The sequence below is a fragment of the Pseudorasbora parva genome, chromosome 8 (genome assembly GCF_024679245.1).
Source record: "Pseudorasbora parva isolate DD20220531a chromosome 8, ASM2467924v1, whole genome shotgun sequence".
Classification (NCBI taxonomy): Eukaryota; Metazoa; Chordata; class Actinopteri; order Cypriniformes; family Gobionidae; genus Pseudorasbora; species Pseudorasbora parva.
This window is the reverse complement of record NC_090179.1, coordinates 20864535-20887671: the sequence shown is the minus strand read 5'-3', so window position 1 is coordinate 20887671 and position 23137 is coordinate 20864535. Positions and strand designations below refer to the sequence as shown.

Genomic DNA, 23137 nt, shown 5'->3' with positions numbered 1-23137 from the left:
GAAATCTACATGCCAAAAAGAGTGATTAAAATTACACCAGGAAAATGAGATTTCTTTTGGAAAAGTTGTGTACTAGTGGAGTTTCCCCCCACATTCACAGGTAAGTAAGTGCACATTTCTTATTAACACCAATTGTTTCGTAGTTACAAGTCTTAGTGTTGTTAAAACTATAACAACTAAAAAATAATTTCAGTAATTGAAATTAAGCTGAAATCAAATAAAATACAGCCTAAACAGCCGTTGAAAAACTGAAATAAAGCTATATATATATAAAGAAAAATATATAAATGCATATATTACCAAAGTGGGATTTAAATGACAATGTAAAAATAAAAGCTTATTCAAAATATTAATAAATACTATGATAGTATAAAAATAAATACTAAAAAATAACAGTGATAAGTACATATTTCCAGCTTTGTTTAAAAAACTTTTTGACTTTAATCTGGACTGACATGTGATTATACTTAATCTTCAGAAATGAAACAGACATGAAAGTGAAACAAATCCAGTAAATTAAAAGCAGGCAGGACAGAGTCCAGTTCACTACTGTAGTCATTTATTCAAATAAAAGCATTTGTAATTCAGCTGTGAGATGAAATCTGAATCTGTATTATTTCAGTAATCTCCTGCAGAAAAGCTTGTAGCAGAATTAACATCCGTAGCATGTGGCCGGTTTTACATAAATAATGACCAGGACTAAACTCACACTAACAAGTATGGTTTCTATGTTGTTGCAAGGTAACATACAGACATACATAATGTACCTAAAATCACAACAGTCCATTAATAATACTTTTAATTTGATGCATTTGTCTTGTCTATGTCATATCAGTTTGTCCGATTCCATTGGTCTTTGTAAAAGTTCACGTAATATTGTACTAATCTGTATAGTAAACCTATCGAAAATATTATTACAGCCAAAGCCTAAAGACACATAAAGTAATATATATACATCTGGTTCATGCTTGGCTAGGCAAAAAAAAATTAAAAAAAAAAAATGAAAACATACAAAATAAAGAAAAAGAGCAATTGTACAAATAAAAACAAAAATGTATAAATACATATTTATAATAACAAAATAAAACCAGACTGACAAACTCAAACACAAAAAGCCATCCCTGACTTTACCGCTTTTGCCATGAAAAAAAACAACAACAAAATAACTTTTAGCCATTAAAAAAATATGGCTGAATTTTGACACAGAAGCGGAGCAGCGTTTTGATTTTGCCCCTCCCACATTGTGGAGTCCATGTTGCTTTAGCGACGGAACCAAACCCAGCTGTTGATAAGCCAGAAAGCTACAGTGATGGAATACATGATCATTTCTCGCTTGGCTCTCTCTTTGTTCTCCTCCTCTATAAGCTGCAAACGCCGGTTCAACTTGACAATCTGTAATGACACAAAATAAAAGAAGTTAATTAATCCCTCCATCTTTTAGGTTAAGTATTGTTCAATTACACACACTAGTGTTCAAAAGTTTAGTAAGTAATATTTATTATTTTCTCCTCACATGTGAATTACACAGCCTTCCCCCGCGGGTCAATATGACCCGAAGTATTACAATTACAGCATTTTTTTGTTTGTTCTATATTGTAAATTTGTTCAAATATAACCCCTGCATAATATCTGTGTGTCTGAACTGTCACTGACTGATTTTTATTTGAAGAAAAAAAAAACTGACATTTTTTTCTCCTCACATGTGAATTACACAGCCTTCCCCCGCGGGTCAATATGACCCGAAGTATTACAATTACAGCATTTTTTTGTTTGTTCTATATTGTAAATTTGTTCAAATATAACCCCTGCATAATATCTGTGTGTCTGAACTGTCACTGACTGATTTTTATTTGAAGAAAAAAAAAACTGACATTTTTATTTGAGAAAAAAAAAAAAATTGCCCCATTATATAGCCCCCATTCATTTAAAGGTGCCCTAAAATGAAAAATTGAATTAACCTTGACGACATAGTGAAATAATTAGTGTTCAGTACATGGACATCACATACAGTGAGTCTCAAACATCATTGCCTCCTACTTCTTATGTACATGTTATGCATGAAAAACACCAAAGAAAAAATAAGTGATTCTCAACATAACACCACGAGGATAGCGGGCAGCTGTCATGGACACACGTCATGTTCCAGGCTCTGCAGGGAACGTGAGGACTTTTCATACCCTTCCCACTGACAAAAAAATGTCAACAGTCATGGTTGATGTTTATTATAATCGGATACCGCAACAATTTAATTCAAAATCGTTCATTTGCTCGGTCCATTTCAAGCAAGCTTCGCTCAGCGTCTTAAACTGACGAAAAGGGCAATTACAACTATATTATTGGCTGTTTAAACAATTTCTGATTAAATTAAAAGTTTCTTAGAGAGACAGCATTGTCTAGATAACGCAAGATACTAGTACAGTAATAATAGGAAACTCCAAGTACCATGTATAACCAAAACACAGGATAGTATACTGGTTTTGGTTTTGTCGGGGGTAAAGAAGAGCGTTTGTGCAGTTGCCAGTAATTTAAATTTCAGTAATTTAAATCCCTATATCAGAGCTTTTCTGTGAAAAGGACACATATACTATCTGGCAACCATATGCACACAAGCTCTTTCTGATGATCTAAAAACAATAAACAAGTAAGCTGCCTTTTAGCAATCTCCATTTGAGATGTTCTGCTTAAAGGTGCCCTAGAATGATTTGAAACAATATGTTAAATTGTTCTCTGATTTCTACATAGAGGGTATGTGGCTTATTTAAGGGGGGAAAAAATCCAGAGAGAGTTTTTCAGGTCCATTTACAACCCTATAAATTGTCCCTAGGATGTAATGCTCTGTTTTTGCCTTATTTGGAAGAGTCATGAATATTAATGTTGAGCTCTGCTCTGATTGGCTTATTTCAGCAGCTCACAGCAGTTCAGTAAAGCAGTTTGTGAGACCACTTTCTTCAGTTTAAGACGCTGAGCGAAGCTTGCTTGAAATGGGCCGAACAAATGAAGGATCTTGAATTAAATTGTTGTGGTATCCGATTATAAACATCAACCATGACTCTTGACATTTTTTATCTGTGGGAAGGGTAGAAGTCCTCAGGTCTCCTGAACAGCCTGGAACATGACGTGTGTCCATGTGAGCAGCTTGTTTACCTGATGATTTGCTCCATTTCCGCCTGACAATGCACATGTTCGGACAGATGCAAATGTTGGGGCCGTGCATATAAATTATCCCCAACACTTGCGTCACTGTTGGGTTTATGTTGAGAAGCACTTTTTTTTCCGTGGAGTTTTGGATTCACAAGATTTACATAAGAAGTAGGAGGCAATGTGTTTAGCACATTGTGAGGCAATGTGTTTAGCACATGTGTTTGAGACATGTCCATGTACTGAACTCTTATTATTTCACTATGGCAAGGTTAATTACATTTTTCATTCTAAGGCACCTTTAAAGTGTCGTTCAGTCGGTCTGTGTTCTGTCAGGACGGTCAGGACTCACAAACTGCTTTACTGAACTGCTGTGAGCGGCTGAAATAAGCCAATCAAAGCAGAGCTCAACATTAATATTCATGACTCTTCCAAATAAGGCAAAAACAGAGCATTACATCCTAGGGACAAATCATAGGTTTGTAAACAGACCTGTAAAACTGTATCTGGACAATTTTTGCCCTTAACCCTTAAGACCGAGACAGCCGCCCACGGCTAAAGATAACTATAGTTCTAAAATGTTTAATAACTTTTAAACCGCTAATAGGTTAGTGTGTGTTCATGATTGTGCTAGATTTTAGACAAATAAAAAAATATTTTCCCCATTTAAAAATCCTTCCTATCGGGCGTGAAATTGACCCGCGGGGGAAGGATTTGTTACTATTTTTATTACAACTGAAAAGGTCTTGTAACACTGATGAACACACAATTTATTTTTTATTATTAAAAGAAATACATTTCCCAGTCAAAATGACTCGATAAGAGGATTTAAAGAAATGAATTGAAAAACAAAAGTGACAGTAAAGACATTTATAATGTTACAAAAGATTTCTATTTCAAATAAACACTGTTCTTCTGAACTTTCTATTCATTAAACAATCCTGAAAAAATATGTATCACTGTTTCCACAAGGATATCAAGCAGCTCAACTGTTTTCAACATTGATAATAATAATAGAAATAATGCAACATTTTACAGGAATGTATGGAAAAGACATCTCCATGCATATAGAGTTGTTTTAACAGCAGAAAATTACCTGTCTGCGTAGAGAGGTGGCGTCGACAACAGCCATGTCATCTGCTCCTCCCTCTAGAGTAGAGTCCAGCGTGGCCAGGGCATACCTGTTAGAAACATGATTCATTTCATAAGACATTGAGATCGCATTAAGAGGATAGAAAGAAAAGAAAAACAAAGCCAGAGAATAAAACCGATGACAGGGAAGAAATGAGAGGAAGAGAGAACAGTTACCTGTTGTCATGCTGGGGGTTAGAGAGGGTTGAACCCCCTCTGAGAGATGGCTTGCTGAGAAGCGAATATGGAGAAAGTGAGAGAGGGAAAGGACAAGAGAAGACACAGACAGACAGATCATTTTAAAAACATGCAAATGCGCTTTAGCTAATATTTTAAATGTACATGTTGCAGGGGGTCTTTGTCTCACAGACCCTGTCAACATTTAATTTTATAATCAAATAAACCTTGCAAAATAAATTATGATTTCATGACAAACCAGCCAACTGCACAGATGCAAACACACTAAATATTTTTTTTCCTTCTTATTTTTAGAAAGAAAATCGAGCAGCGAATATTGTTATGACTATTGTTATAACATAAACCTACAGGTGAGTTTAGCGGCTGTCAGTGGAGCTGAAGTTAATGGCATTTTAAATCAGAAGTCAAGCACAGGAAACAAGCTCACAGACAGCACCTGTGCAGGTATCCATGGAAATCAAATTAAAAAAAGGAATGTTCCGGATTCAATATAAGTTAGGCTGTATCGTTTCACAGTGTTTGTGGCATAATTTCAGTTACCAGAGAAAATTATTTGGGCCTGTTCCCAAGTAAAAATAATAATAAATATATATATATATATATATATATATATATATATATATATATATATATATATATATATATATATATATATATATATATATATATATATATATATATATATATATATATATATGGGTCAGTAGGATTTAGAAATAAATTAATACCTATTTGGCAAGGACAAATTAAATTGATCAAAGTGACAGTATAGACATTTATAATGATAAAAAATATATATTTTCAAATAAATGTTGTTTTTTAAAAACTTTAATTCATCTATTAACTGTTTTCACTATTGATAATAATAAATGCATATTGTAATACAGTATATTAGCATATATATATATATATATATATATATATATATATATATATACATAATTATTTATTTCTCCTGTGTAATTATGTCACACACAAAAAACTTAATGAACCTGAACATTTCTTTAAAAACTATACACCAATGCCACAAACTTATGTGTAAATTTAACTGAAATCTTAAAGCTCAGGAAAAAAGAAAGGATTAAAAAAAAAGGGAAAACCACAAACAAAGAGACGAAGGAAGAAATGGAGCTTATGGAAGCAGTGTGTCCACATCCAACAGCAAACAATAGAGTGACAAAGCTGCCATCTAACAAACTACCTCCTAAATTTAAATATGTAGGGTTTTGTGGTTGAAAGCATTACATTTTGAGGAGAAGAGTGTGTCAGCCATTGCAAATATGCTGAGCATTTTCTCAACTAATCAATTTGTCATCAGAATGACAAGAATGTCTATCAGTCGTAGAGGACTTTGCTCCTGGCTTAACCTAACACTTTTGTTTAGTTAATCTTTGAAGCAACATCTAATTTAGCCAAAAGTAATTCTTTCAGGGAAGATTCAGGGGTCTGATGTCAAAGGTCACCTGCGCTGGTTCTCGTCCAGGACCTCCAGGACCTGCTGGTAGGCCCGGCGTGTGGTTGACTGGATGAAGGAAAGGACACCGTGGGCGCTGAAGAGGTTAAACCCATCCTCGGCACCACCGAGGGGAGCCATAGTGCGCAATGCAGCAGAGGGGGAGGGAGTCATACTGACCGCACCACAGAGAGAGATAGAGATGTAACGAAGAAAAAGAGAGGAAAAGCAGAAGATAGAAGATAGGGGGGGAGAGAGAGAGAGAGAGAGAGAGAGAGAGAGAGAGAGAGAGAGAGAGAGAGAGAGAGAGAGAGAGGAGAGAGAGAGAGAGAGAGAGAGAGAGAGAGAGAGAGAGAGAGAGAGAGAGAGAGAGAGAGAGAGAGAGAGAGAGAGAAAATGTAAGGTTTCAGAAAGAAGGAAATAAAAGTAGAAAGAAACAGAAGTCGGATAATGTAAATAAAGACTACATTTCATTGGCCCGGGAGAAATAGGGAGATGTCATTCAACAGATGGGCAACAGCCTTTTATATCCCCATCTAAAGATAAAGCTACAACCCCAAAACAAAACTCTTCAACAAGCTGAAACAAGCCAACTCTCACCATTTTAACAACACAAACACACAAAGCAGTGTCTGAGCATCACAACCACAAGCCTCAAAAGCAGATACAAAACGGATGAGCTCACATCAGACTAACGATGAGGCCGTTTACTGAACCGTAGAATCCATCGACACTGATCCAAACAGACACAACTTCATCTCTGAGATCCCAACAGCAGTCTGCCTTAAAAATAGTGCATAATTGTGTATATTTGTATAATTTTTTTATATCTGATTTTAAGGTGAAATAAGAACTGGATTTTTATTTATTGTAAATTCATATTGTGAGTCAATTTTATTAAATATTGAATACACTAGCATTTTAAAGTTTGGGGTCAGTAAGAAGTCTCTTATACCAAGGCTGCATTCATTTATTTGATTAAAATACAATAATATTGTGAAATATTTATTATAATTTACAGTACAGTTTTTAATATTTAAATGCTGAATATTTAATTTCTGTAAAGGCAAAGCTGAATTATCAGAATCATTACTTCAGTCTTCGGTGTCACATGAACCTTCAGAAATCATTCTATTGTGATGTTTTGATGCTAAAGTTATATATATATATATATCATTATTATTATCTTATTACTATCAATGTTGTAAAACTGCCAAGTCGTGCTGCTAATTATTTTTGGAAAACGTTGTACTAACATTTAAATAAATAGTTTGATACAATGCACTTATAGTGTACATACATGTTCTTACATTATCCATGTAACTTTACCCTTAACTTTCCCATACCACCAAACCTGTCCCTAACCTTACCTAAACTTACCCATCCCACCACACCTGTCCCTAACCCTCACCCTTAAACTTACCCATACCACCACACCTGTCCCTAACCCTACCTTAAAGTTACCCATACCACCACCACACGTTTCTAACCCTACCCTTAAACTTACCCATCCCACCACACCTGTCCCTAACCCTACCCTTAAACTTACCCATCCCACCACACCTGTCCCTAACCCTACCCTTAAACTTACCCATCCCACCACACTGTCCCTAACCCCACTCTTAAACTTACCCATATCACCACACCTGTCCCTAACCCTACCCTTAAAACTTACCCATACCATCACACCTGTCCCTAACCCTACCCTTAAACTTACCCATACAACCACACCTGTCCCTAACCCTACCCTAAAACTTACCCATACCACCACCACACATGTCCCTAACCCTACCCTTAAACTTACCCATACCACCACACCTGTCCCTAACCCTACCCTTAAACTTACCCATACCACCACACTTGTCCCTAACCCTACCCTTAAACTTACCCATCCCACCACACCTGCCCCTAACTTTACCCTTAAACTTACCCATACCACCACACCTGTCCCTAACTTTACCCTTAAACTTACCCATACCACCACCACACCTGTCCCTAACTTTACCCTTAAACTTACCCATCCCACCACACCTGTCCCTAACCCTACCCTTAAACTTACCCATATTGCCACCACACGTCCCTAACTTGACCCTTAAACTTACCCATCCCATCCCACCACACCTGTCCCTAACCTTACCCTTAAACTTACCCATCCCACCACACCTGCCCCTAACCCTACCCTTAAACTTACCCATCCCACCACACCTGTCCCTAACCCTACCCTTAAACTTACCCATACCACCACACCTGTCCCTAACCCTACCCTTAAACTTACCCATATCACCACACCTGTCCCTAACCCCACTCTTAAACTTACCCATCCCATCCCACCACACCTGTCCCTAACCCTACCCTTAAACTTACCCATACCACCACACCTGTCCCTAACCCTATTCTTAAACTTACCCATCCCACCACACCTGTCCCTAAACCCTACCCTTAAACTTACCCATATCACCACACCTGTCCCTAACCCTACCCTTAAACTTACCCATCCCACCACACCTGTCCCTAACCCCACTCTTAAACTTACCCATCCCACCACACCTGTCCCTAACCCTACCCTTAAACTTACCCATCCCACCACACCTGTCCCTAACCCTACCCTTAAACTTACCCATCCCACCACACCTGTCCCTAACCCTACCCTTAAACTTACCCATACCACCACACCTGTCCCTAACCCTACCCTTAAACTTACCCATATCACCACACCTGTCCCTAACCCTACCCTTAAACTTATCCATCCCACCACACCTGTCCCTAACCCCACTCTTAAACTTACCCATCCCATCCCACCACACCTGTCCCTAACCCTACCCTTAAACTTACCCATACCACCACACCTGTCCCTAACCCTATTCTTAAACTTACCCATCCCACCACACCTGTCCCTAACCCTAACCTTAAACTTACCCATATCACCACACCTGTCCCTAACCCTACCCTTAAACTTACCCATCCCACCACATCTGTCCCTAACCCCACTCTTAAACTTACCCATCCCATCCCACCACACCTGTCCCTAACCCTACCCTTAAACTTACCCATACCACCACACCTGTCCCTAACCCTACCCTTAAACTTACCCATCCCACCACACCTGTCCCTAACCCCACTCTTAAACTTACCCATCCCACCACACCTGTCCCTAACCCTACCCTTAAACTTACCCATCCCACCACACCTGTCCCTAACCCTACCCTTAAACTTACCCATACCACCACACCTGTCCCTAACCCTACCCTTAAATTGACCCACACCACCACACCTGTCCCTAACCCTACCCTTAAACTTACCCATCCCACCACACCTGTCCCTAACCCTACCCTTAAATTGACCCACACCACCACACATGTCCCTAACTCTACCCATATCCCACCTCAATATCAGCAAGTGTTTTGCAATACAATATGAACACAGTAAGTACATTGTACTTATTTTTTATCTAAGTGCATAATAGTTAAATAAACCTAATATAAAGTGGGACCTAAATTATACTGACCCTAAACTTTTAAATGGCAGTGTACATTTGAATACAAGCAAAAATATTATATTATGATAATGTTAAAATGTCCTTTTTAGTCTAAATTTAGAGTAAAATTTGATAAGACAGGTTGACTGATGGACATGACATTTAGATTAGAAGCAGAAGCCATACTTGTCTTAATTTTATTGGGAGAAAAAAAGAGGTGCTGGTCATTGGCGGGGTTAAGTACTTTTATTGACAGATCAGCCAATCAGAAAACATCATGTCATACCAAGCCAACAATCGTTTGGTTGAAGGAAAATGACTGATCTGTCTGTTATTTTAAGTACAAACCCTCAGTGTGAACAGCTCCTCAATGCCAGGAGTGGCCATTCAATAGAGAACAATAAGAGTAGAATAGAGCTGTCAGGCAGTCATGGCATGAGGGAAACTGACTGACAAAGCAACTCTAAACTACACTGACCAAAACAATATCACAAGCTGTTTTATATTGTGATAAAATTAGTTTCAACCATGACTGACAGGTGTGATCGGGCCACTCCTGTACATGCAATACCATGCACTGACCTGCAGAGGTAAAAAAAAAAAAAGCACAAAAGCCAAACTGAAAGGGCTTGAAACTAAACAATATACATGCATGGTTCTAACTCACCCCCTTTGAGTCAGCATCATGAAGGGAGAAAGAGAGACGCCAGTGAGGAGTAAAAACATATAATGGAGTGAGAGGGCAATGTTGACAGGGCAAAGGTGAAACGGAAGTATGTACGTGTGTGTATTCGTGTCTTTGCACTCACATGGAGTCGTTTCTGATGAGCTGGCTATTGTGTTGCACACCTATGTTCTCGCTGACTGAACGCTCTCTACGTGTCTTGGTTTGCGTGCGCACCTGTGTGAAGAAGATAGTGAAAGTGGACAGGTGTTTCTCATTTGACTAAACCCAAGCTAACAAGTCACTGTTCTTTTTTTAGTGACACAGCACACATCTTGCTAAATTGGGTCTGTCCCACTTACTTCTTCGCTAGGCTGACTTGCAGTGATTGCCTGCTCCATTTCGTGGAAGTCGAAGGGTCGTTCGTTGAGCGTGAGGACCCGAGGTGGCGTCTTGAGGGACAGTGCTGACTGCAACGGGGTGGACTGGATGAGGTCCAGATCTCTGGAAAATTGCATGTCATCACTGTCGTCTCCTACAAAGAAAGATGAGTAACCGATTGTCCAATCAATGTGTGTGGATAATTAATCTGGAACAAACTGCCTAAAAGAAAAATTCACACTCATGTCGTTCCAAACCTGTATGACTTGCTTTTTTCAGCGTAACACAAAAGAAGATATTTTGTGCTTCAAATCTCATACCTGCCACTACGATTCTCTCGGGAACATGCATCATTGTCGTGTGGTGCGAGTCCCGCTCTAGGAGTTCCTGCTCTTCTGAGCCAAACGGAGCCACTTTGAGCTGCTCAGGAATGCGCATTCTCTGACTGATGCCCTCCGTGTATTCCAGCTGATAGTGGATCCGGTTCATCTCCGCCATCTCGGCTGTGGGAGAGGGGAACGCCGCTCCACTCATCTACAGGGACAGAGGAGGATGGGTGTATAGACAAAATACCAGATCAGAATGAAAAATGAAAAAAACATCAGTAATGAAAATTCCATGGCTATTGGCCCATAGTTCCACAGATACACATTAGCATGGCAGATTTTCTTCATTTCATGGTATATATAAAGTGCAAATCACCAAGCATACTCCGAATCTCAAACACATGACACATCAATACAGACATCACCAACAAGAGAGAGGTTGCCAAAATATTTCTTACGCAGATGCAGAACAATCATACAAGAAATGCTTCTATCTTCTTCTGTCTTCTATCATGGAGATATTCAAAGTAAACTTACAATAGTTACAAATTCTCCCTTCCACTGGTGTATTACTACATCTGCCTGTTTCTTTAGCTAAATGATAAAATGAGCATCTAAACAGGAACAATGATCGTACCAGCTGTAAGTTATATTTTGATCAGTGTCTCAGACAGTGCATGAATATGGAGTTGTCTTTTGCTGTTTTCTGATTCAAACAATATTATATTTAAATGTCAGTCTTGGTGAGTATCTTGGTAAACATAGTTGGTTATGTCATAAAGGTGCGGTGTGTACATTTTAGCGGCATCTAGCAGTGAGGTTGCAAATTGCAACTGCCCACTGCTCACCCCTCCTTTTCAAAGCACATAGAAAGGCTACGGTGGCTGACACAGGACAAAGATGTTGTCTGAGACAGAAGAAAGTAGCTAGCGCTCTGTAGAGAAGTTTGTCCATTTAGGGCTACTGTAGAAACATGGTGGCTCAAAATGGCGATTTCACTGTAAGAGGACCCGCGGTGTATGGAGATAGACATTCCTCATTCTAAGGTAATAGAAACATAACAGTTCATTATGTAAAGTCTTTACACTCCACTGAAAACATAGTTATGTATATTATATTGCATTTCTGTTAAAGGGGTCATGAATTGAGAAATAAACTTTCCCTTGAGCTTTTGATATATAAAAGGTCATGGTAATATAAGAATATTCTGTAAGACTTTTGTAATAAAATAATTAGAAGTAATAAAAAATAACATTCCAATCAATCATGGGTGGATGAGAGATAAATCATTCTGTTTGTTTGATAAAGATACTTTGCGACCCCTGTGAGAGAATCATTCCGGTCACTGTTTCTCCACACACTTTCAAAACAATCCATCCCATGTACTGACAGGGAAGCTGGAGCTCATTAAATATGCAAATCTTATCCAATCCTAACCATAGGCGTTTACTTCTACGTCTTAAGTGCAACATGCCCATAAAAACGGAGCCTTCAGGAGAGTCTCAAAACCAGTGTAGAAAATAGCCTGTTAATTATTAATTATGATGTTTTTGAATGTAAAAACCACGCAAACGTCTTAAGTTGACCTCAAATAGCATAACATTTTTGAAAATACCAGTTGAACACCTTTAATAGACATTTAATAGACTGCATTTTAATGTTAATCAAACAACATCACTCATTACAGCTGACTTTTTAACTTTAACAAGGATTTATTTGTATTTAATTTATACAGTGAAGCATATGAATGTTGGCCTGCTGAATGTTATAGATCTGATCCATATACATTAGAAATTATTTTATGATGCAGCATTAAACTAGCTAGCATAACTTGCATGTATTTTTAAAACATTGTTAATTTAAAACAAGATTAAAAAAAAACATTATTTTAATGTTAAATTATTTCTAAATTTAAAATAAGAAAGCAAGTGACAAATATCGGTATTGGCCAATAATTGTGTGTTAAAACTGGTGCATCCCTAAATGAAACTCCCTAGTACTATCAAAAATGTATTTTGAATATACTGTCTATATTCAACTATATTGTTTTGTAGAACTTAAATGTACCATGCATCATGTGCTTTTTTCTCTCAATATCTGATTCAGAATAGATGTGAACGTTCTTATATAATAGTTAATACTACATGGCTATAAATGATCTTGTTTTGTTGTGCTGAAAATAAAAGGGGGAAACAATTCAATAAAACTTAGATTTTGTTCCCAATTACAGAAAACACCTTAAAACCATCCTGCAAACCAAGCATCCATATCTAATACAACAAAACCGGAATCACAGGTTGTCTAACCTGGCCTGTGACCTTTACCTCAAAAAGAGCTCATAAAAATAAGTGAGTTTGCTTATAATGCAATTAAATAATATTTACTACACATTATGTAATATAGATAAACAACCGATCCACCCTCTATCACCCCCAGACCTTCAGACTAATCTGAAGCACAGTAAGGAAAGCAACTATCATCAGTATCTTGTGGTTTGATCATGAGATCAACTATTTCAGGAAGCAAAATGACAACATACGGGCAACTCCAGAGTTCAATCTCGAAGTAAGCATACCTACTGGATGAATGATATATGTGGATTATGTTTCAAGCAATTATTTAAACAAAAACAAAGTCAATAAGGATGTTTTTGGTTTCATTTAATTTAAGAGCAGCAGTACTACAGTTAAAGCACCAGCCATATTTTGTTATGAATGTTTGGGTGAATCCAATCAACTCAAACATACAAAAATACATAAAAAATAAAATACATAACAAGGACCTTTATAGTGTCATATTTGGGCCAAGGAAAAACTGTCCGTGAAATCAATAAATGATGAGCACATCAGGGCCCTAAAGTACATCAATGACAGCTGATAAAGGGCTAATTCATATTCAAAAATAACATCACACCTCATTTAGACTCATACCTTCACCGAGATCAGATCCACCGACGGGTTAGACACGTTAAATCGGAATGCTGTCGCAAAACCCGATTATTTTGAAGGTTTCTTAGAAAAATAGACTCATCCCACAGTACAGCACAGAGCAGCTCAACCCAGACCGCACCAGCAGCAGCGTGAACCTGGCGGACAGTGACACTGTGCTGAACTGAGAAGAGAGAGAGAAGCGTATTTTCAAAATAAAAGTCTTAATAACGGGAAGTCTTAATTTAAAATTCACTGGGGCTCTCTCTTCTTCACGGAGAACATTGTTCATTGTCACAGTTACTCTCGGTTAACTTTGAAATAACATTATAATCTTATTATATTAGAAACTATTACATACAAAATATTGAAAAAAGTAATTAGTTTGGCTACTTTTACTTTGAAAAATAGCGTAAAGTAAGAGATTACTCTTTTTGTGTGTGTGTAATTCGATTAAATATATAGGGTGCGTCTCAATCTGCTCCCTAGTTCAGTTATCAGGGCACATTGACTTAGTGCCCTGACTAGTGAACTAGGGAGCCGATTGAGACGCAGGGATAGACTACAGAACGTGTAGTGAAGTGGATTTAAGTAATTTACATCAAATATGCCCAAGTAATGAAGTCAATCCAGCATGATTTAGTAAAGTTATACATTATACTCAAATTTAACTTTAGATTAGCTATTACTTTAGGATATTAAATAATGTATTTGAAAAAATACTTTCAGTGCATTTTTACAAATGACAATTTTGATCACAGTTTAAAATATAAAACTAGGCTATACATTGAAGTAATATTCAAATAAGTAGGCATACACTTAAAAAAATACAAAGAAAATATAGCTAGCTAGCCTACTAAATACAATATTTTAAAGTTTGTTAAAAGTTTTATTGTAAAAAAATATATGATGCTAATATATTTTATGTATATTTAAAGATGGTCAAATGTGTTAGCATATTTGCAATATACTATTGAAAGGGAATATATTTGAAATACAAGAATAAAGTATACTTTTTTTCACCAGATATCACACAGAAAAACTGCTGTAGCGGCGTGTTTCCATCGTGGCCCCTAGTGGCTGTGTGCGTGTGTGCGTGTGTGTGTGTGTGTGTGTGTGTGTGTGTGTGTGTGTGTGTGTGTGTGTGTGTGTGTGTGTGTGTGTGTGTGTGTGTGTGTGGTGGGAAGAGCGCTGCCGCTGAGCGATAGTCCAGTCTGTCTCAGTTTGCTCCCAGTTGAGGATACCAGCTCCAGGACTCTAGGATGCTCGATTATTTTAGTGTGCACGGAGAAAACATTTAGTGCTCTCACAAAGACATAATGAAGTGATCAGACCCTTTAAAGTGGACGGTGGGCCCCTGAAACCTGCTCACCACAAGCCCTGAAGAGTGTTTGCTGCATGTGGATGCTGTGAACGATGCGCTGCTCCGTGGCACTTCTGCTCTGCTGTGTGATTGTGTCTCTGAACGGCGCAGCATCACTGGACCTGCAGCCTGACATGTGAGTCACGTATTCATTATATATGTGGGCTATGGCTCATATATTAAGGTTTTTATTTCTTTGCATTCGGATTCGCATTTGAAGACGGAAAATTAATCTGAAACTTAACCCTAACATATCTAAAACAAACGTGTTCAGTAAAAAACTTGATATGGTCACGGCTGAACCGGTTGTGTCACCTGTGTTTTTAAGAAAATGTAAACTGTTCAGTTAAAAGCATTCCGCTTATGAAAAGTTATTCTAGTGTCTTGATCTATTTTTGCCCTTTAATAATATTAAATAATAATTAACCAATTTGGTTTCTTACCGTAAATTATTTGTTTGTTTGTTTTTGGTATCGCAATAATTTCAAATGTGATGCTTATAATTTATCATGATGCGTTATTTCTGATGCCCTCTAGGTGTCGCCAAAAGCACCAGATTCCATTTGAAATGTGAAATTATGTTCAAACACAAATGTTCATTAAATGATTTAACTTATTCTGTAAACATGTTACAATCATATTTTAAATATATATATATATATATATATATATATATATATATATATATATATATATATATATATATATATATATATATATATATACACACACAAACAACTTGCTTTGAAAGAGTTACAAGTAGACACAAATACTGCACTGTAAGAATTTGGAAATATGGGCCAGTGAGTTAACCCCACGCTGTGTGTTTGACACAGGGACTCCAGGGCTGATCCGGCGTGTGACTGTGCAGTTCATCTGAGAGCCCCCTAATTAAGTCAGGATGTGCTGTATTAAGCCCAGATGGTCATAGGAAACAACCTGAGAGAGAACATGACCCTCTGAGGCAGAGCCCAGACTCACCACACTCCCTCCCTGAAACTAAAATAAAGAATTTAAGAGCCAGACTGTCATATATATATATATATATATATATATATATATATATATATATATATATATATATATATATATATATATATAGATAGATAGATAGATAGATAGATAGATAGATAGATAGATAGATAGATAGATAGATAGATAGTCTTTTATCTTATTAGTTTAGTTTTTGTTTTGTTTTAGTTGAATTATAACTTCAATTTAAGATAAAAGAAAATGAGAAATGTTGCCTTGGCATTATTCCAGTGAGCATTGATTTTAATTCAGGTAATTCTTTTTTATGGTTTAACAATAATAACCCTGAAGATACTTAAGCTTTATGTAAGAACAAAAGTTGTGTACTCTCATCTCAGTACTGGTGAAACTGAACATTTGGATCTGAACATGAGGTTCAGCATGTTCCAGGAAAATCAAACTTCACAAGTTGTGAGGACATTTTGTCAACATCTTAAAATGAGCTGTTTCCGTAGCCACAAGATCTAAGAGCAAGGTCATTAGATTTATTTCCTCAATAGATCATGAACGGAGCTTAATGTCATTATAAATGTTTTACATATTATTTGTGATCAAATAATAAATGTACCCTTTGTTAGGGCAATTAAACCACCCTACCCCCAATAGTTTTTTTTTTCTTGATAGACAATTCTTAAACTATAATATGTGGTCCCCATTCCTAAATTTGTGGTTATCCCAGTAGAGGAACATGTGCATATTGGTATCCATATGTCTGTTTACTGTCAGCTGACACGTGCTGACCCATATGTTCTTCTGTGAGCATTTATGATGAAATTACCAATTACTAAAAGAGAGACTTTGATGTTTTAAGTTCAAAATTAGACACTTGATGTGGATCTGTGGATCTGTGGCTCATGAGTGCCCCCTATATGATTTACCCTAAAGCAGGGCTGTCCAAAATCCGGCCCAGGGATGAATTTCAAATGGCTTGCAGCTTGTCTACGAGTAGATGTGGCCCTGCCACACATAATTTACAAATCGTGTAGTTTTACAATGTCAACACACGGTGGCAGTAGGCCTACTAGGCCAGGGGAAAACACACCAAAAACGGAACGATAAACCGATGTCTTCGCATAGACAGTAAAAGAAATGGACTGAGCGATCCCATTGACGTCAATGGCGAAATAATGAAGTCAACCTAGGGGCACTCACTTCCTGATGGCTGAGCGAACTGCGCAGGCTCAGACTGAGCTTGACGACGTAGATGTGACGTGAGCCTCCTGTCTGACAGCTGTAGGTCTTCTAGTAGTTGTGGAAAGGGAAAGCTGAATCACGTTGTTTAAATATTTTCTCCCGTTGCTTTTGGCTCACTATGGGCTTCTCCCCATTCTTCTCCCTTGACTTTATCAGACTTTATGTCTCCACGTCCCCCCGACTGTCTCATAGACAGTAAAAGATTGAGGACGCCTGCGAGCGTCTTCTCAGGTCTATACAGTAATTTCTCAACTGTGCGACAGAGTCGCGTTGGTTATGACGCAATAGTTAGCCTATTTTTACAAAAACAGCTTCTGCGGGGCGATAGTGTAAGATACAAGGTAACGGAGCCTTTTATGCATTGTCGTGTTTCTTTAGAAATAAACAATGGACAAATGGAGTCTTTAAACGCCTCAGATGTAAAGTTATTCACTGTCAAAGTGACTCAAAAATGAATGGGAGTCAATGGGATGCTAACAGCAGGTGATGGCTTGGTTAGCAATGGCAGCCCCTAGGGGTGGAACGCTTTCCGAGCGCTAGATTACCCCCTTGTGTCTTCGGTACAAGATAGATCTCGCAGTAATTCATTTACTGGTAGATTAATACCAGTTGAAACAGCGCTGATTTAATCAACACTAACGTGCAAGCCAACCGAGCTGTTCCAATTAGAATACTTTCAACCAACAATTCACAAACATTTATCATGGATTTACTGAGGTACACTAACTGTAACCATGGTGTTTTGTCAGAAATGTAGGTTAATATCTAATAATCTAATATTTTTTGTTATACAGCACATTTGAGCTTCCTGAGAACCAATGTAGTTCATCCAATGAGGTTCATTCTTGTGTTCACAGTGCATGTTTAAGCTTCAGAAAGAAACAATAAGATGAAAAATAGGAATGAAAAATAAGGTTCATTCTTGTGTTGCTCATGGTTGAGCTTCCTCAAGAACCAATGAGGATTATTCTTGTGTTTACGGAGCACCTTTGAGCTTTAGCAAAACCCAATGATGTTCATTCTCCTGTTGTTATGCAGCACATTTGATCTTCCTCAAGAACCAATGAGGTTTGTTTTGGTGTTACGCAGCACATTTGAGCTTCAGCAAGAACCAATGATGTTCATTCTTGTGTTACCCAGCACGTTTAAGCTTCAGGAAGTTTCAATGAGGTTCATTCTTGTGTTACACAGCACGTTTGAGCTTCTGCAAGAACCAATGATGTTCATTCTTGTGTTACGCTGCACGTTTAAGCTTCAGCAAGAACCAATGATGTTCATTCTTGTGTTACGCAGCACGTTTGAGCTTCTGCAAGAACTAATGATGTTCATTCTTGTGTTATGCAGCACGTTTGAGCTTCTGCAAGAACCAATGATGTTCATTCTTGTGTTACGCAGCACGTTTAAGCTTCAGGAAGAACCAATGAGGTTCATTCTTGTGTTACGCAGCACGTTTAAGCTTCAGCAAGAACCAATGATGTTCATTCTTGTGTTACGCAGCACGTTTGAGCTTCTGCAAGAACTAATGATGTTCATTCTTGTGTTACACAGCACGTTTGAGCTTCTGCAAGAACCAATGATGTTCATTCTTGTGTTACGCAGCACGTTTAAGCTTCAGGAAGAACCAATGAGGTTCATTCTTGTGTTACGCAGCACGTTTAAGCTTCAGGAAGAACCAATGAGGTTTGTTTTTGCGTGTCAAGTACAGTTTGCTGATCATTGTTTTCATGTGTAAACGCCTAAATTCAATCGAATACTTTATGATCCAGTCTGATCATCCTATACAGCGATTGAGTCTCTTCAGAAAATGTATTGAGAGATAAATTAATCTGGATTAGTTTTACAACCTCTATGAACTTTTTTAAGCTTCAAAATGGTAGTTGCCTAGCTAATGAAGGGACAGAAGGCTCTCAGATTTAATCAAAAAGATCTTAATTTGTGTTCTGATGATGAACGAAAGTTATGGGTTTGGAACAATGTGAGGATGAGTAATTAATGACAGAAATTCTGTTGGAATTCGGTCTGGATTTCATGCAACACATTACCAAATAAGGAAGACCGTGATAGATCAGGCCTCAAATTTGGGAAAGAAGTATAATGGGTCTAAATCCAGCCTGACACATTAAATAATAGTCAGGAAAAAAATCAGGTTTATAGTTCATATAGTATGATATAGTAAAAGTTGACTACCATGGTATTTTTCCCCCTTCTATGGTTGTCTATGGCTGCCGAGAGCTGGTTGCATACAAACTTTCTTCCAAATATCTTCCTTTGTGTTCAGCAGAACAAAGAAATGTATCACAGGTTCGGAACAACTTGAGTGTTACTATACGATGACAGAATTTTCATTTTTGGGTGAACTATCCCTTAATGTATAAAAGTGTGAATATGCATTGAAGTATAGTTGATTGTCTTTTTCACTGTTTCTCAGGCCTAATGTGTGTGAGGAGCAGGAGATGTCTATGCTGGGAGTGAGGCAACCCTGTGTCCAGGCGTTTACCCGTATGGTGAAGGTGTGGCGGCAGGGCTGCTCTTCTCAACGCTGGTGCATGGGCTACGAGAGGAGGTGAGAAGGTGTTTTCACACTCAAACAAAAACTATTTACATTATTTCCATGTTTAAACATGTATCAGTCATTATCGCTTAAATCATCCCCTCCTGCCCCCCCCCCCCCCCCCCCCAAAAAAAAAAACTGATTTGATTTCCTACTATTAGTAGAACCACATTTGCCAACTGCCATAGCAGATGCTTTCCATTGACTTAAGTACACTGATGTTTAGGAAAGCTCTTCTGGAAATCTGAGGTTAAGTGGTTTGCCCAGCAATGGTGATTTAATAGGAGTCATAATAACCGACTATTGCTCCTCTGAAAGCCAACATACATTCTTATTAAACATAAAACCTCTATCTGACTTGCTGAATAATACAGCCATGAAAAATAGGCAACACACTGTATCTACGACAACACTGAAACTTATCTTAAAAGTTATAAAAGAACATTTGTTTTTAATCTGAGCATTGTCACAGCAAAGGTCTCAGTGGTTTTTCAGTTGAATGAGTAACAGTGTAAAAATTGTAAAATTAAATAAATTATAATTTTTTTTTAAAAAATGTATTTAAAAAAACAATTAAAGACTATATTAAACAATAATGATGTAGCCTTCTATTTGATGTGCAATATTAATTATTTACAGTATACATTGGGTATATATTAAAATAGTTATGGTCAGAATTATTGGCACGACTGGTAAATATGATCAAAGGCTGCTGTAAAAATAAATCTGCTTGGTTAATCCTTTTAATTTTTCATTCGAAGAAATTGCAAAAATCTAACCTTTCATTGACCTAAAATAATTGAAAGTGAATCAATTAATTATTACAATTTAATTATTGAATCACATTATGAAATAAATGTTCTCCAAAACACGTTGGTTGCAATTATTGGCAGCCATCTAAAGTGCCAATCATCTCTATACAGGGAGTGCAGAATTATTAGGCAAATGAGTATTTTGACCACATCATCCTCGTTATGCATGTTGTCTTACTCCAAGCTGTATAGGCTGGAAAGCCTACTACCAATTAAGCATATTAGGTGATGTGCATCTCTGTAATGAGAAGGGGTGTGGTCTAATGACATCAACACCCTATATCAGGTGTGCATAATTATTAGGCAACTTCCTTTCCTTTGGCAAATGGGTCAAAAGAAGGACTTGACAGGCTCAGAAATATCAAAAATAGTGAGATATATTGCAGAGGGATGCAGCAGTCTTAAAATAGCCAAGCTTCTGAAGCGTGATCATCGAACAATTAGTGATGGCCAAATGAGGCTTCCTGAACCACTGAGGCTTTCCAGCCCATTGGTTCACCAAAAGGTTCATTTACCTGAAGCCTCATGAAACAGTGTGCTCCCTAGTGACACCTGCTGTCCAAAGCAATGCATCGCACACAAATCTATTCATCCTGAGCAACCACATTGTCATAGTGTGGGCACACCCTTTTTCTATTGCCTGTGTATTAATAAAGTATTTTACTCTGCTTGTATTAACCTATGTACACACAACTCACACAAACACACAACTTTGTGTTCAACTATTCAGTAGATCTTTAGGTTAGTGATGATAGTGAATGCCCAGAATGATTGTAAATAAATTATTGTGAGTGTTGCGCTGATTGGGAGTGCAATAGTGCAGTGCTTATGGGACTGGAATTCTGGAACAGCAAATGGGAAAAGCTTTCCCTAATACAGTTCCCTAATACAGTCTAGTCTTGTATTAATATTATTATTATTAATAATAGCAATAATATATATAATAATAACACTACTACTAATATAGGCTATATATATATATATATATATATATATAATTACGTAGTATAGGTATTACACCTAGATATAGGCTAATTTACTCTAATAATCTACTGAACTATGTATAATTTACTCTAATAATCTACTAAACTAAGTATAATGTAATATAATATAATACAAGCTATGATATATAATGATATCGCTACTACATACAACCAACACCTCAACACCAATGCAAATGCCTACTGCAAACCCCACAAGAGCCGCGAGGTTTCAAACCACTTTTATCCGAAAGCGATACTCCGAATGAAGCAATGACGTATTCAGCAGAAAACGAGGCCTCGTTTGTCATCGTCACGTGATTTTCACGGAAACGATACAAGCCTCGAATCGGGGCTTCATCTGGAACGCCCCTTTTTGCTCGACACAAGCTCCGGAGTCTCGCTTCAGATGTCCCATCACTACGAACAATCAAGCGTTTCATTCAAAATAGTCAACAGGGTCGCAAGAAGCGTGTGGAAAAACCAAGGTGCAAAATAACTGCCCGTGAACTGAGAAAAGTCAAGCGTGCAGCTGCCAAGATGCCACTTGCCACCAGTTTGGCCATATTTCAGAGCTGCAACATCACTGGAGTGCCCAAAAGTACAAGGTGTGCAATACTCAGAGACAGGGGCGTGGGACTGGGGGGATAAAGGGTACTGAGTAACCAGGGCCCGAGGCAGGGGGGGGGCCTTAGAAGTCCGTTTTCTATACATACACATACATGGTACGGGGGCCCAGCAAGATGGTTTGTATCCAGGGCCCAAAATTTGGTGCTACGCCCCTGCTCAGAGACATGGCCAAGGTAAGAGGCAGAAAGTCAACCACCACTGAACAAGACACACAAGCTGAAACGTCAGGACTGGGCCAAGAAATATCTCAAGACTGATTTTTCTAAGGTTTTATGGACTGATGTAATGAGAGTGAGTCTTGATGGGCCAGATGGATGGGCCCGTGGCTGGATTGGTAAAGGGCAGAGAGCTCCAGTCCGACTCAGACGCCAGCAAGATGGAGGTGGAGTACTGGTTTGGGCTGGTATCATCAAAGATGAGCTTGTGGGGCCTTTTCGGGTTGAGGATGGAGTCAAGCTCAACTCCCAGTCCTACTGCCAGTTTCTGGAAGACACCTTCTTCAAGCAGTGGTACAGGAAGAAGTCTGCATCCTTCAAGAAAAACATGATTTTCATGCAGGACAATGCTCCATCACACGCGTCCAAGTACTCCACAGCGTGGCTGGCAAGAAAGGGTATAAAAGAAGAAAATCTAATGATATGGCCTCCTTGTTCACCTGATCTGAACCCCATTGAGAACCTGTGGTCCATCATCAAATGTGCGGTTTACAAGGAGGGAAAACAGTACACCTCTCTGAACAGTGTCTGGGAGGCTGTGGTTGCTGCTGCACACAATGTTGATGGTGAACAGATCAAAACACTGACAGAATCCATGGATGGCAGGCTTTTGAGTGTCCTTGCAAAGAAAGGTGGCTATATTGGTCACTGATTTGTTTTTGTTTGG

At 38.0% G+C, this 23137-nt stretch overlaps 2 protein-coding genes across 5 annotated transcripts in view; one reads left to right on the top strand and one right to left on the bottom strand.

Moving 5' to 3' along the window:
* Positions 1–542: 542 nt before the first annotated feature.
* mffa (mitochondrial fission factor a) lies at positions 543–13854 on the bottom strand. Of its 3 annotated transcripts, XM_067450329.1 has the most exons (8): positions 13697–13854; positions 10761–10974; positions 10422–10594; positions 10205–10296; positions 5931–6095; positions 4447–4500; positions 4235–4319; positions 543–1392 (listed from the first exon to the last, which is right to left on the bottom strand). In XM_067450329.1, the coding sequence occupies exons 2-8, from the start codon at positions 10972–10974 to the stop codon at positions 1261–1263; spliced, it is 915 nt and encodes a 304-aa protein (XP_067306430.1). In that variant the 5' UTR covers positions 13697–13854; the 3' UTR covers positions 543–1260. The 3 variants fall into 3 exon arrangements, with proteins under 3 accessions (XP_067306430.1, XP_067306432.1, XP_067306433.1); XM_067450331.1 differs by lacking the exon at positions 5931–6095; XM_067450332.1 differs by lacking the exons at positions 4447–4500; positions 5931–6095.
* Positions 13855–14949: 1095 nt separating this feature from the next.
* The window catches only part of egfem1 (EGF-like and EMI domain containing 1), an 89276-nt gene continuing 81088 nt past the window's right edge, over positions 14950–23137 (top strand). For both annotated transcript variants that reach the window (XM_067450328.1, XM_067450327.1), the window contains exons 1-2: positions 14950–15192; positions 19711–19845. In XM_067450328.1, the coding sequence (XP_067306429.1) occupies positions 15110–15192; positions 19711–19845 (218 nt within the window). In that variant the 5' untranslated portion in view covers positions 14950–15109. The remainder of the gene's footprint in view (positions 15193–19710; positions 19846–23137) is intronic.